The 14,159-nt window shown below is 45.1% G+C and overlaps 1 protein-coding gene across 8 annotated transcripts in view; it reads left to right on the forward strand.

Annotated features, from left to right (window-relative positions):
- The window catches only part of Mtmr3 (myotubularin related protein 3), a 114,619-nt gene that overhangs the window by 98,122 nt on the left and 2,338 nt on the right, over positions 1 to 14,159 (forward strand). For 2 of the 8 annotated variants that reach the window (XM_085692098.2, XM_085692097.2), the window contains 8 exons: positions 4,227 to 4,422; positions 5,210 to 5,395; positions 6,012 to 6,182; positions 7,342 to 7,487; positions 8,821 to 10,219; positions 11,374 to 11,484; positions 11,918 to 12,006; positions 12,684 to 12,710. In XM_085692098.2, the coding sequence (XP_085548224.1) occupies positions 4,227 to 4,422; positions 5,210 to 5,395; positions 6,012 to 6,182; positions 7,342 to 7,487; positions 8,821 to 10,219; positions 11,374 to 11,484; positions 11,918 to 12,006; positions 12,684 to 12,710 (2,325 nt within the window). Of the gene's footprint in view, positions 1 to 4,226; positions 4,423 to 5,209; positions 5,396 to 6,011; positions 6,183 to 7,341; positions 7,488 to 8,820; positions 10,220 to 11,373; positions 11,485 to 11,917; positions 12,007 to 12,683; positions 12,838 to 14,159 lie in introns of all 8 variants that reach the window. The other 6 variants (XR_015002766.2, XM_085692099.2, XM_085692100.2 and 3 more) reach the window with 6 other exon arrangements.

Genomic DNA, 14,159 nt, shown 5'->3' on the forward strand with positions numbered 1-14,159 from the left:
GTAGTTGTTTTCCAGTACCAGTCATGATTTCTCTCCTGTTGAGCAGGGTTGGTTACTGCCAAGACATGAGTGTCACTGTTGCACCTTTAGGGGTTTCCTACCATGCTGGTCATTGTTGTGGTTTATAGGTATCACAGCTGGGTAGGACTGTTGGGAGCCTCCCTCCTTTCGAAGTCTGCATAGCCCCTGCAGGTATTATGAATGCTAGTCTAAGGGAGAAGGCTTTCAGGGGCAACCATTTTTTTTTTTTAAAAAAAACTTGGATACTAAAGGACTCCAACTCAGGTTGTCATATATGTGTAGCAGCATCTTACCGACTGAACATCTCTCCAGTTTCTCATTATGTTCTAAGTGTTAAACTTGTTAGGTCAGTTTTTTGTTTGTTTGATTTTTTTTTACATGTTAGCTTCCATTTCTAAAGTAATTTGACTCAGTAATAATATTCTAATTCTATTGCTTATTAAAAATCCATGGTTGGGTGGGATTCTTTTCTTCCTCCAGGGTAAGGGTCGGAGAATGGGTCTGGGGGAGAAGGAAGAGAGAAAACTGCTGTCGGGATATAATATATGAGAGAATAAAAAAAAAAGAATAGCTGGAATTTGCAGTGAGGAAGGTAAAGTAGTACCCCTGCAAGGAAATTGCTTGAGTATAAGATAAATTAGGAGCAGTACTCTGTAAAACAGATAAATATTTAAAGCCCCTTCTCTGTTATTTCAGGCAGACAGAGATGTGCCAATAAAGATAGGCTTTTCTTTTTTAGGTATTTGTGCTAAAGCCCATAGCTGTTTCCTTGGGTCCGCTCAGTATATCTGCATAGTCACATCCAGTTTGTTTTGCATTCTTAACTGGATTTATAACATCAGGTGCTGCCTGAAACTGCTTGTGCTGACTCCTGGTAAAAAGTAATTAAATTGCTGGGTGGTGGTGGTGCACACCTTTAATCCCAGCACTAGGGAGACAGAGGCAAGGCTCTTTGAGTTTGAGGTCAGCCTGGTGTACAGAGTAAGTTCCAGGACAGCCAGGCTACCCAGAGAACCCCAGTCTTGGAAAAATAAAATGAAAACCAATGAACCAGCTGAAAAAGTGAATATATTTATCACAGTGGCAGTCAGCCCTGAGGATGAAGCAATGTCCTTTGGAGCGATGACCATCTTAGGGTTTCATTGCTGTGAAGAGGCACCATGACCACAGCCACTCTTATGAAAGAAAACATTTAATTGAGGGATTTGCTTACAGTTTTATTATCATCATGCTAGGAAGCAAAACAGCATGCAGGCAACACTGGAGCAGAAACTGAGGGCTACATTTTGATCTGTAGGCAGAGAAAGAGATTCTTTTGAAACCTCAAAGCCCACTCTTAGTGACACACTTCCTCCAACAAGGCCATAACATCTAATCCTTTTAGCCCTTTGAAATAGTGCTACTTCCTAGTGGCTAAGCAATAAAATATGTGAGCCTATGGGGCCATTCTCATTCAGACTGTTGTACTGACCAAAGAACAGCTGACTACTTTCCTTTGAAGATTATCCATTTGCATCTGTCACTTAGCTCCAGGGCCCAGCTACTTCTCTCCCCTAAGGTTGGTGTGGGACTCTGGAGATGGTGTCTTTGATTATGTAGCTTAATTGCTCAGGATCCCCCCTTTTTTTTCCTTAAAAATATTTATTTATTTATTTTGTATGCAGTGGTCTGTCTGCATGTATGTCTATACACCTGAAAGTACCAGATCTCATTACCAATGGCTGTGAGCCACCATGTGGGTGCTGGAAATTGAACTCAGGACCTCTGGAAAAGAAGCCGTGCTCTTAACCTCTGAGCTATCTCTCCAGCCCTCACAGGATCCCTTTTTATGTAAAACAAAAAGACCAGATAAGTACTGAGTAGTCTCTAATGCCTTATATATATTTAAATTATTTCTTTAAAAACTTGATTTTGAGGTCAGAAAGATGGTTCAGTGGTTAAGAACACTTGTTCTTGCAAAGGACCCAGGTTTGGTGTATAGTTCCCACATAGTGGCTCACAGGTGTCACTAATTCCAATTCTAAGGGATACAATGCCCCCTTTTGGCCTTTACTGGAACCATGCTTGTGGGGGGCACTCTCTCTCTCCCTCCCTCCCTCCCCCCCCCCCTCTCTCTCTCTCAAAAAATAAATACTTAAAAACAAAATTTCATTTTGAATGCAAAAGAAATTAATTAGCCTCTTCCTAGTCCAAATGACTGTGACTGGAGGATTTGTTAAAGAAATAATGCTTTATATTTGGGTAGTTTAATCTTTATGGATAAAAGGAAGCTGTAGCAATGATGGACACTATGAGTAAGCCATCCATTGGGGCTGTGGCAGGCTGGGGAATGATGTGTTTCTGTTCCAATTTGACATTAGCACAGAGGAGTGCTATGACATCCCCTCTGGTGGCTGGCTCCACAGCACAGTTTCTCTCAGGCACAGACACCACTGGCTGCTAGTTCATAACCATTCAATCAGGTTTAAGAGAACTCTCTGCTGGAGTCTTGTTTACTGCTTCTTCAGCAGCAGGGAAATAGTTTAATTACTCATTTCTTAAATCTTTTGATTTATTTTAAGGCAAATTTGTTTTCCATCAGGAAAGTATTTTAAGTGTATCTGAGATAAACTTAATTTTGAGATAGGAAGTCTCAAAATTGAATTTTACTCATTACAAACTTATATTTCATTAAATAGAAGGACTTTTCCATACTAGGGGCAAAGCTTGGGGTCCAGCAATGATGGAGACAGTGCTGGCCTCTGAGCTACAGTCTAGTTGTAAAGAATACTTATGCACTGTTCTGTTGTTTGCTGGCCTGCCAGGAAAGATCTCCCTTTCTTACTTAAACTCTTAATGAAAATTCACATTCAGTCTTCAGGTTTTAATAGACCAGCTTTGTCCTAGAGGCCTCATCTAGACCCTACCTTGACAAAGCCATCTCAGAGATACTGGACAGAAGTTTTTATTCCTTCTCTTTCAGTGTTTAAAGGGCTAGAGTTTCAACCTTAAAACACAAATCTGGCCACATTTGGGGAAAACCAGAACTTGTTTGGGGGCATAAGGGGTGGAAGAAGTACATGAACTGTCAAAATAGTTTGGGTGGTGGTAGGTTATGTGACCTTCTGGCAAAGAGACAGTTCTTTTTTATTTGATAACCCCTAAAGGATTTTTTTTTAAAAGGGAGGTACGTCCTTTCTGAATTCAGTCTGAATTAACTTAGCAATATTATGTAGCCATTGTATCACTTTGCATGACTCTAATTGTCTTATTGGACTTACCTGGTTTTAGTCAATAAGTAGTCAAGACTTAACACTGGTTGGTGTTCGGACATGGATCATAGGTAATGTTTCTACCGTTCTTGTGTGTAGCATCCAGCTTACATCTCATCGTAAATATATTTGTATGTGTGTGTTCTTTATTTTGTTGTCAGGTCAGAGTTGATAATAAATAGCTTTTGTAAAATCTCTTATGGGTCTCAGAAGTGTTCGTAAGAGCTATTATTTTTACTGTATGTGTCTGTCTAGGATTACTCTCCTAAACCCACTCCCCTTTTGGCAGATTATCTGTGAAGAGCTAGGTATGGTGGTATATACCTGTAAATCCAGCACTTGGAGGCTAATCTAAGAGAACTGAATTCCAGATCAGCCTGTACTGTATAAAAAGACCCCGTCTCAAGCTAATAAATGTGTGTGTGTGTGTGTGTGTGTGTGTGTGTGTGTGTGTGTGCGTGTCAGAACCAGGGTTGGGGGTATAGCACAATGATAGAACACTTAACTAACAAATATAAGACCCTGAGTTTCATTCCCACCACTGCAGGGGAAAAAAGGGGTGTGGCTAGGGAACTGGAGAGAGGTTCAATGGTTAAGAGCACATACTGCTCTTTCAGAGGACCCAAGTTTGGTTCCTAGCACTTCTGGCCTCCTAGGGCTTCTGCACTCACATGCACACCACCTCCCATATACACAGTTAAAAATTAATAGTAAGTCTTTTTTTTTTAAGCTCTAGGTGCGGTGTGGCATTGTTAATTACAGTCCTTTGTCTAAAGTTGTCCTCTCTTGATTGTGGTGCTTGACTCTCTCATTTGGACATACTTTATAAATAGACTTTTTTATCACTGTAATTAGAGACAAAGGTCTTGGGGAATTGCTTTTTAATTTGATAGGCATTGGATATGATACCATAAAATCATAAAAATCAGTCTTTTCTTATCTTCTTTTTTATAGTTGGCTTTCAGCTCTTGAAAGCACAAAGTGGCTACACCACCTGTCTGTGCTCTTGAAGTCAGCGCTTCTTGTAGTACATGCTGTGGACCGTGATCAACGGCCTGTGTTAGTGCACTGCTCAGATGGCTGGGATCGTACTCCCCAGATTGTGGCATTGGCTAAGCTCCTGCTGGACCCTTACTACCGAACAGTAGAGGTGAGTATGTCTGAGAGAGAGAGAGGGAAGGAGGGAGGGAAGGGGCGAGCAAGTGTAAGCAAGCATTCAGGATAGGTTGAGGAAAACTTTTAGGAGGGTTGCACTGTCGGTTGGGGACTGGAAGTTAGGTCTGTGGAAATGGCCACTTTGTTGGGATCATACTCCTCACCCAGAGCTGTGTGACTGGGCGTCTCTTTCCAGTTCTTTACCTTGCTCAGTAGAACATGGTTTAGATAACAGGTACTGAGGACACAGAAACATCTCTTTTGCAGTTTCTTTAAAATTTTGTCTATCTCAGGAAAATGGGCTTCTGCAAAAGAATGTCCACATGCTTGTGATGGTGGGTCTAGACAGGACCACACAGCATTCTGAAACGTCTGCTCTGAAATAACCATTGTGGGTTACAGATAGAAGAACAAAAGCATAAAGTGACATAAAATACAAATATTTATAAAAATCTGTGCTGAGGAATGTAGCTTTGTAAATGTAACATCAAAGACAAAAATTAATAGAAGAGAAATTTGGGTAGGTAGGGAGCATTTATGTAGTAAATGAGAGAGGCTGTGTCAGTGTTATTTAAATTTTGAATATTGAATGGAACTGGTGAATTGAGACATGTGTATAAATGGGTGTGTCATTAGGGAGAGAGCCTTTGGCTCTGAGCCTGGGCCAGAGGGACTTACCAGGAGGCTGTTAAAGGAGATTGATTACCATTGGTGACATGAAGCTCAGGATGCCACAGGTGATGGTACTACACAAGTGATCTCTCCTTGGTGCCTCCCTGCAGGGTTTTCAAGTCCTTGTGGAGATGGAATGGCTGGATTTTGGGCATAAGTTTGCTGACCGATGTGGTCATGGGGAGAACTCAGATGATTTGAACGAGCGTTGCCCAGTGTTTCTGCAGTGGCTTGACTGTGTTCATCAGCTTCAGAGGCAATTTCCTTGCTCTTTTGAGTTCAATGAAGCATTCCTTGTGAGTTTGGACTTAATGATTCTACATTTTGCTAGCCACCTACACTTAGGGGGATGTTGATACAAGTGTTAGTGGGCCATTTTCACCAAAACTATGCATTTTCACATTTAATTTGGAGGGACTGCTCATTTAAAAGCAGTAGCATTTAACAGGCATTTTATTTTTCACTCAATAAATCTAGGTACACGAGCTTTTCCTCTGTAAACAGAGTTTGTTTTAAACTTGACTTCTAAGGTGTATGGTCTAAAAAGTGGTAGAAATAGAAACAATCTGAATGTGCCGTGCTTCCCTGCAGTCCTTCTACCAATGCTGTGTGCTCGCTCTTCTTTGGTGGAAGGTGTACTCTTCCTGCTTCAGCCCCTGGTCCACTGTCCTTCAGTCTACCTCCTGCATTAGAATGTCTCTGACACAGAAGTGCTGGTGGTTGGGGTCAGACCCTGCAATTAGTAATTGTGAAGAGGATGCCATATGTAGACTGCCTATGCACATACACCCCATATCCTTGAGTGGGCTCAAGTGTTCTCAGGGATGTCATGGTGAATTGTTCACTTGGTCTGACCTCCTTTCCAAGATCATGTACCTTACTGTTTGATTTTGCCCAATTGAACTTGCGCAGGTGAAACTGGTACAGCATACCTATTCCTGCCTCTTTGGAACATTCCTGTGCAACAACGCCAAGGAGAGAGGGGAAAAGCAGACTCAGGAACGAACATGCTCTGTGTGGTCACTTCTTCGGGCAGGCAACAAGGCTTTCAAAAACCTACTGTATTCATCACAGTCAGAAGCCGTATGTACCCTTGAGCCCTTCTCTGTGATCAACAGAAGTGATTTGGGGATGGGGTCACCACGTGGGAGCCAGTTTGAGTAGTGCCTGTTTTTGCAAAAATACGTCTGCTGTCTCAAGGTCCTGGTTCCATTTTTCCATTTTCTACCATTTTGATTAAGCAAAGCCTGTTTTTCTCATAATGCTCTAGCCTACCCATGACCAAGCTGGGTTCAATGTTGTTGGTGTAGCACATATCTCTACTTTGCCGCCTTAGACATGAATCATTGCCAATACCTCCTCAGAGCTCATTGCATTCCTAGCATGTTTCAGCTCAGTAGAAGGAAGGCACTGAGCACCTTTTCAGATGTCTTTTATGGGTAAGAAGGGTCAGCTACCAGGTACCTGCTACTATCCCCATGAGCCAAACAATAGGATCCAGTGCAGCTTTCTGTCTAGACACAAAGCTCTTTCTGAGGCTGGCATGTGTCTGTCTGTGACTCTTTCCACATGGAGAGCTAGTAGGCCTTTTAAAACTTTGTTCCCCCCAAAGAACACCTTCTGCTAAACAGAGAAAAGAGGCACATATGTCTGTGTATCAATATGTATTAATGTTCCCTTTGTCAGATGCGTTTTAAGCCCTTAGAAATCAAAGCAAGCTAATCAGAGGTTATATTACTTTGCTGGGCAATTGATATACATCTTTTAACTGTAATGAGAAGTGTGCTACTTCATTCATTCCTTCACTGTGCCTCCTTGGGAAGTGACAATAAGAGAGGGAGATTCCTTTATTTTTCACATGATTAAGTAAGTCTGTAAACCAGATTTGGCAGTTTCCGCTGACACTGAACTTTGAGGAAACAGACACTCACCAACTAACAGAATGGTTCTTAGGCAGTAAATCAGGCTAACTAAAGTCAGTCATTCAGTAAAGACCACCTGAAATAATAAGTCAGTCTTTAAAGGATCCATTAGGTTTTCATGCTCACTAGAGGCTCTTAAGTGAAAACTGTTGTCAGACAGACCCCATGGTTCTGTACCTGTCCTCTTGGGAGACAGACCGACACCACCTCCTTGTTTATCTGTGACCCACCTGGGTGTGCTTGTTCTTGTTCCTTATTTCTAGACATTTCTAAGAGACTTTGGGGATCTGTATAAACCTGTGTCCTCCCCGTCTCCTCAGGTGCTATACCCCGTGTGCCATGTGCGGAATCTGATGCTGTGGAGTGCAGTATACCTTCCCTGCCCATCTCCATCTACTCCCACAGATGACAGCTGTGCACCATACCCAGCCCCAGGCACCAGCCCTGACGATCCCCCCTTGAACCGGTGAGCTCAGGGCCACAAGTCTCAAATCCTGTGTGGTGGGATTCTCTTTCTCCCTTCTTCTCCTCTTCCCCCTTCACCCCTCACTCTGCCCGCCTTTTCCTCCCAAGCTAACCTCAGACTTGCAGTGATGTGATTTACTAGCATGAACTGCCACATCTGGCTGAAGTTTGGTTGCTGCTGCTTTTTGTTTTGTTTTGTTTTGTTTTGTTTTGTTTGTTTCAAGACAGGGTTTCTCTGTGTAGCCCTGGCTGGCCTGGAACTCCTCTGTAAACCAAGGTTGACCTTGAACTCACAGAGAGCTGCCTGCCTCTACTTCTTGAATGCTGGGATTAAAGGCATGCACCACCACTGTTGAGTTTCTTAAGGAAGATAGTAAGGCCTTATTTCTGGAAGTGAGTTGGCCTGTTGCTACATTATTCCACCACATGCACTGAGAAGTTTCTCAGTGATGGACTACATCCATTGAGTCTTTGTGACTCTCTGGTTTGTTTACCCACTACTCTCTGCTTCTTCCTCTGGGTCCTGATTGGTCTTCTGATGCTGTTGAGATGAGAGAAATTTTGGCCACTTGTGAATTAAGTTTATTAAGATTGGAGTGATAGATAATAAATGAACTTAAAATGCGTAATACAAAGAACCAGCAAGCTACTCTGCCACTACCTGAGAGACATGAAGTTTCACGAGGAATGCTTGTTGAAGGCTGCAGCGCAGCTCAGTTGGTAGAATACTTGCATGAAGCCCAGGGTCTGAGCCCCAGTGCTGCATAACCCTGGCATTTATGACACATTCCTGTACTGTCAGCATATCGGTGGCGGAGGCAGAAGGTCGAGTTCAGTGTCATTCCTAGGCTATGTAGAGAGTGTGAGGCCATTCTGGAATACATGCATCCCTGTCTCAAAAACCAAAAAAGGAAGAGAGAAAAATAAATAAATAAAAGAATGACTTTATGACTTTCAGAAATATGTACACCAGGCAGTGGTGGCACACACCTTTAATCCCAGCACTTGTGAGGCAGAGGCAGGCGGTCTCTTGAATTTAGTGCTAGCCTGGTTACAGATTGAGTTCCAGGACAACCAAGGCTACACAGAGAAACCCTGTCTCGAAAAAGCAGAAAAAAAGAAATTGTATATGCTTCTAGCTTATGTGGGGGTGGGGACTGACAATGGGACAGTGCTGGTGGAGATCCCTGCCGTTGCAGGAATCTGAGCCTTGTTTCAAAGATGTTGCTGTAATGGTCCAGTTGTGAAACAGTGACATATTTAAAAACCTGTTGTCCCGACTGTGCTCCGAATAGCCTCTAAGATTCTCATTTTCCCCAAACTCTTTCTTCTAGGCTACCCAAGACTAGATCATTTGACAATCTGACCACAGCCTGTGACAACATGGTGCCTCTGGCCAGCCGGCGCAGCAGTGACCCCAGCCTAAATGAGAAATGGCAGGAGCATGGGCGCTCGCTGGAGCTGAGCAGCTTTGCTGGCTCTGGGGAAGAGGCTCCTGCTATAGACAGCCTGCGGAAGCCCAGCAGGCTGCTTGGAGGTGCTGAGCTATCTGTGGCGGCTGGTGTGGCTGAAGGGCAGATGGAGAACATTTTGCAAGAGGCCACCAAAGAGGAGAGTGGGACAGAAGAGCCTGCCCACAGGGCGCACACTGAGGTACCAGATGTCAAAGAGGAGGCACTCCTAGCAAAGGAGAGCAGTATGGTGACTGAGGACTCAGTCGTACTTCACCAAGAACCAGAGCTAGATGATGCTACTCTAAGAAACCATCTAGACCCCAGCCTGCCTTTGTTCTCACAGGATATTCCTGAACAGCAGGATGGACACAATGTTCTCTCTAGTTCACTCCAGACTCCCCTCAGGGGAGAGAACTCCCAGGAGGTCCCTATGGAGCAGCCTCAAGTAGAGAATGTTGCAGAGGACAGGGAGAATGTAGCTCCCGCTGTCCCAATAGATGCAAAAGTTGGCCTTAGTACCTCACAGTCCAGTTCTCTGCTGCCTTCCCAAGTCCCATTTGAGACAAGAGGACCACACATAAACAGCTCCATGCACACGTTACTAGTGGATAAAGTGAAGTCAGAAAGTGCTCCCCAGCTCCATCACAGACCTTGCCTGACAAGCAGTGGTAGGTTCAGTGGCAGGGACATGCTTCCCATGGCTCCAGAGCCCAGGTCTGCTGAGAGGCCCCAATGGGATTCTGTGCTATATAGGACTTCATCCCCTGGCAACACCCTCAGCCTGATGCGGGCTCCTTGTGCCTTGCCATTAGACAAATGTAGACAGGGAATTGTGTGCAACGGTGCCCTAGAGACTGAAAACAAGGCTTCAGAACAGCCTTCAGGGTTTGGCACCTTTCAGAAGTACCCCACACCCAATGGACACTGTGCCAATGGGGAGACTGGGAGGAATAAGGACTCACTGAGCCACCAACTATCTGCCACAAGCTGCAGCTCTGCTCACTTGTACTCAAGGAACTTGCACCACAAGTGGCTGAATAGCCACTCAGGGAGGCCGTCCACTACCAGCAGCCCTGACCAGCCTTCCCGCAGCCACCTGGATGATGATGGCATGCCTGTATACACAGATACAATCCAACAGCGCCTGCGTCAGATAGAGTCTGGCCACCAGCAGGAAGTGGAGACCTTGAAGAAACAAGTCCAGGAGCTGAAGAGTCGCCTGGAGAGCCAGTACCTGACCAGCTCTCTGCGCTTCAATGGGGACTTTGGAGATGAAGTGGTAAGTTAGGTCATGATTCCTTTAAAGAGATGACACTCGCACCTGAAGCATTGGTTATTGGAACAGATTTTGAAAGGACTAGGAAGGTCTTAAATTGCTGTGTAGAGAGAGATTGTTTAGGAATTAGCCTTGGCTATGAAGACAACAGTCTGCCTTTTTTCTGCTGTATTGACTTTCCATTCCCTTCTAGGCAGTTAAGAGAATGGGGGAGAGTTAATGCATGACATGGGGTCCTGTGTCAATCAGGCTTTGTGACTCATGCCTGTAATCAAACCAGCCTGAGCTGCATAGTGAGTTTCAGGCTAGCCTGGGCTATAGAGTGAGACCATGTCTCAGTTCACTCCATCCCCAAATAAAAATATTGTATGTTTAGAAGGGCTTGCATGCCTATTCACAATGGCATTTGTAAAGCAGTGCTGATATTGTTATGTTGGAGTGTTTGTCCTGCCTCACTCACTAGTAAGCTGCCTGCTTTTACAGACTTCAGGAACTTTGAGAGCTTTGTTCTTTTTGTACAAGTGATTATATGCACTCTGTGGCAGGTGCTGGCAGGAGAAATGGAGAGAAGGGATTGATTTTCTTTCTTTTTTTCTTTCTTTTTTTAAGCATTGTTGTGGGCTTAGCACTGATGAGGCTTGGGGGCTAGAAACAGGGGTGTCAGCGTTCTTGGGTTCCCAGAGGGGCTTTCTTCTTTGATGGGTGCCATTACAAGTGTAAGGCAGGTTCTGGAGTAATCATCCCACTAGTGACTTTACAGCCAATGGAACTTTTAGCTTTTTCTTCATACTAATTGATAATGGTTTCTCAATGTCCCAAAGAGTCCTTCAGAAAAAGGCAGGCATATCCAAATCACTGTTTTCATTAAGTGCTGGACTAGATCACCAGGCTCCCCAGAACAGATGACACAGGGGTTCTTTCTCTATCTCACTCACTTCCCTTGCTTCCTGGAACCTAAGGCCCATCTTTCCACTCAGTGTCAATTCACAAAATCCATGTAGCCTTCTGAGCCCAGCCCTGCCTCTGCACCTGGTCAGCCCGTCTGGATGACTGGTGTAACTGCACATTTGGCACCTTAGCATTCAGACCCCAGTGCTCTGTTCTTCCTTTGGGAGGAAACAGGTTCATTCTGTTCAGCTGTGTTTGTTTGCCAACAGACTTCAATCCCCGACTCGGAAAGCAATCTGGATCAGAACTGTTTGTCTCGCTGCAGCACAGAGATTTTCTCTGAAGCCAGCTGGGAGCAGGTGGATAAACAGGACACAGAGGTACAGGCTCAGCCCCTGCTCTGCGTGCCATCCATACAGGCGTCCTACAGATCTTCTCCACTCCAGTCCCTGCCCCATGCCCCTCACCAAAGAAGGAAACTCACAGTAGAATCGAGCCTTTGCATCTCTGTGTCTGGGAACCCACATCCATCAACTCTAAGCCAGGGATACTCAGTAAGCTGGCCCTCTCTCTCCATTGCCTCTGCCAGCTCTCATGGCAGACCAGGGTGCCATTGCTGGCATGTTGTCTTGGGGAGAGCAGAGTCCCCTCCAGGCAAACAATTTGGACATGTTCCTGGAACCGTTGTCAGCAGGCCTGCTGCGCTGGTACCACTGGAGCCTATGTAGTCCCTGTGACTCTTGCTCCCCCTGGTGTTGACTTCAGCTGACTGGCCCACCTCCTGTCACTAATCCAGTCCCATGTGTTTTACAGATGACCCGTTGGCTACCTGACCACCTGGCTGCCCACTGCTATGCCTGTGACAGTGCCTTTTGGCTCGCCAGCAGGAAGCACCACTGCAGGTGCCATTGGGGTAGCTTTTAGGGTGGGAAGGTGAACTTTGACATCTTACCAGCAGTTTTCTGTGTGAGCTGCCCTTGGGGTCACATTTTTGTGCCTCTGACATTGGTCCTTCCAGAACTGCATTCGGGAACTCTGTTCCAATTCAATGATCACTATTAAATTTTGAAATGTGTGCATACTTTGTTTCATTTCCCAGATTGATGAGGTAACAACTACCATGCAGATCTTCATTTCTTATTTCCAGCATAAAACTGATCATAGCTACTTTGAGCAAAAACAGTTTTCTAGCTGTGGGCAGGGAGCCCGGTTTTCCTACTTCTTTCTGCTCCCTGCTCCCTGTGCTCCTGCTGAGAAGCTGTGGCCGGGGAATAATAGACATAACTGAGGGCAGTCTCCAATCCTTGCTGCTCCTAACTTCTTTCTCCCAGGTTAAGCAGTTAGTTACTAAGGCTACTTTGTCCTGGCAGGGGTAACTCTCTGGTAGATGTTTAGTGTTCTTAGGATAGGAAGTTTATTAGAATCGTACGGTGGCCCATATGTAGACGTGAGCCTGGATTGAAAGTGATGGAAAAATCTCTTTGTAGACAGATGACACTCTTAGGACTGTAGGACTACCCCACCCCGTACCCCTAGACCAAATGGCGTCTCTTCTGAGCTCTTTTTCCCCTCCTTTCAGGGACACTGACCGTGTTGATCAAACGTGGTGAGCATTTGCAACAACTTGTCTGTGATGTCTGCACACCCACGATAACTTCTCCACACTAATGCTGCCATTCCCTTCTCTGCACTCATTGGCCTGAAGCCTCGTAAGGGAGAGCACAGGCAGGCAGGTGGGCACGGGGATCCACAGCAGCTGGTGAAAGAGAGTCCAGGGGCATGTCTGCTGTAGCCTTGTGCTCCCCTGTGGACTGTACAGGCCAGCTGGGCTGTTAGACTCTTGAGAAGTGGTGCTGATCTTTCGGGGGAAGCCAGTGGGCTTCAGGACTTTTTTGAGGAGGAGAGGGGGCAGTCATTCATTGATGTCAGCAACTTTCAAGTCAAATGGCATTGCTTCCTTGTTTTGTTTTTATAGAGACAGAAGTGACCAAATACGATCTTTTCAGATAATTACTTAACATGGATGACTCCACTTAAGCCTTTCAGGGTCTCCCAAAGGAAGTCAGATAGAAAAACTTACTTGATCAAATTCATGTTAGGCTTTGAAAAAACCTGAACTTTAGCAGGTATGTCAAACAAGTATAGGCATCCAGAGATTTCCTGTTCCTGTGTTCAAGAATCACAAGTTCTTGCTGACTCGTGCTACTTAGAAAGTAGTGAAGTGCTTCCTATTCTAGAAACAAAGGGCTTTGTGTTCTGTGTCCCACCTTCCCTTCTACAGTGTTGCTTGTCTCATGTAGTTGTCAGTATCTGCTTCTCCTGTGCCCAAGTGGTTCCTATGCAGTGTGGTCTGCATTCTGAATTGGGTGACTGAGAAATTAGCTCAGAGGAAGCTTTCCTATTAACTTATCTTCTCATCTCTGGAGAGCTCTGTCAGGTACCTTGGAGTTTCCTGCGCTATGCTGATCAGTGTTGGTTTGTACTTTAGGGCTCAGAAAATGTAGGATTGCAAGGTAGGCAGGACCCACCCATCCTGTGTTAGTTACCTTTCTTGTGTGTGTGCGTGTGTGTGAGAGAGAGAGATGGGTGTCAGTCTAGCTGTGTAGCTCAATGCTGCACATATGCAAGAAGTAGGGGTTTTGGTGGAAAGGAGAGGAGAACCTGGAGATGCATTGGGGCAAGGTGGTGAACCATAGCTGACGACTACTGTCTAGTAGGGATGTATACATGCATATGTTTCTTCATGGGCTGTCCTTCCCCCTCCCTTTCACGCTGAGCATGTGTCAATGCTGCTTTGGCTTTTGGCTTTGCATGCTGCTGGCAGCAGTCTGCATCCAACTTGCCTCCAAGGTAATGATCATTAGGTAGGGTTCTTCATCCCCAGCTGGGCAGCATAGTTGTTTCTCTTCTTTGAGGGACCCACATGTCAACTCCTTTTGACTTTTGCCTCCCTGTAACCTCAAGCTACCCAGATGGCCAGTACCAAGGTCAGTGCAGCCACTGGGTGTGTCACTAGGTCAGGACTGAGTGCTGAGCTGGCAGCTGCTTCAGTGCT

Source organism: Myodes glareolus, chromosome 8, assembly GCF_982192425.1.
Source record: "Myodes glareolus chromosome 8, mMyoGla1.1, whole genome shotgun sequence".
Taxonomy (NCBI): Eukaryota; Metazoa; Chordata; class Mammalia; order Rodentia; family Cricetidae; genus Myodes; species Myodes glareolus.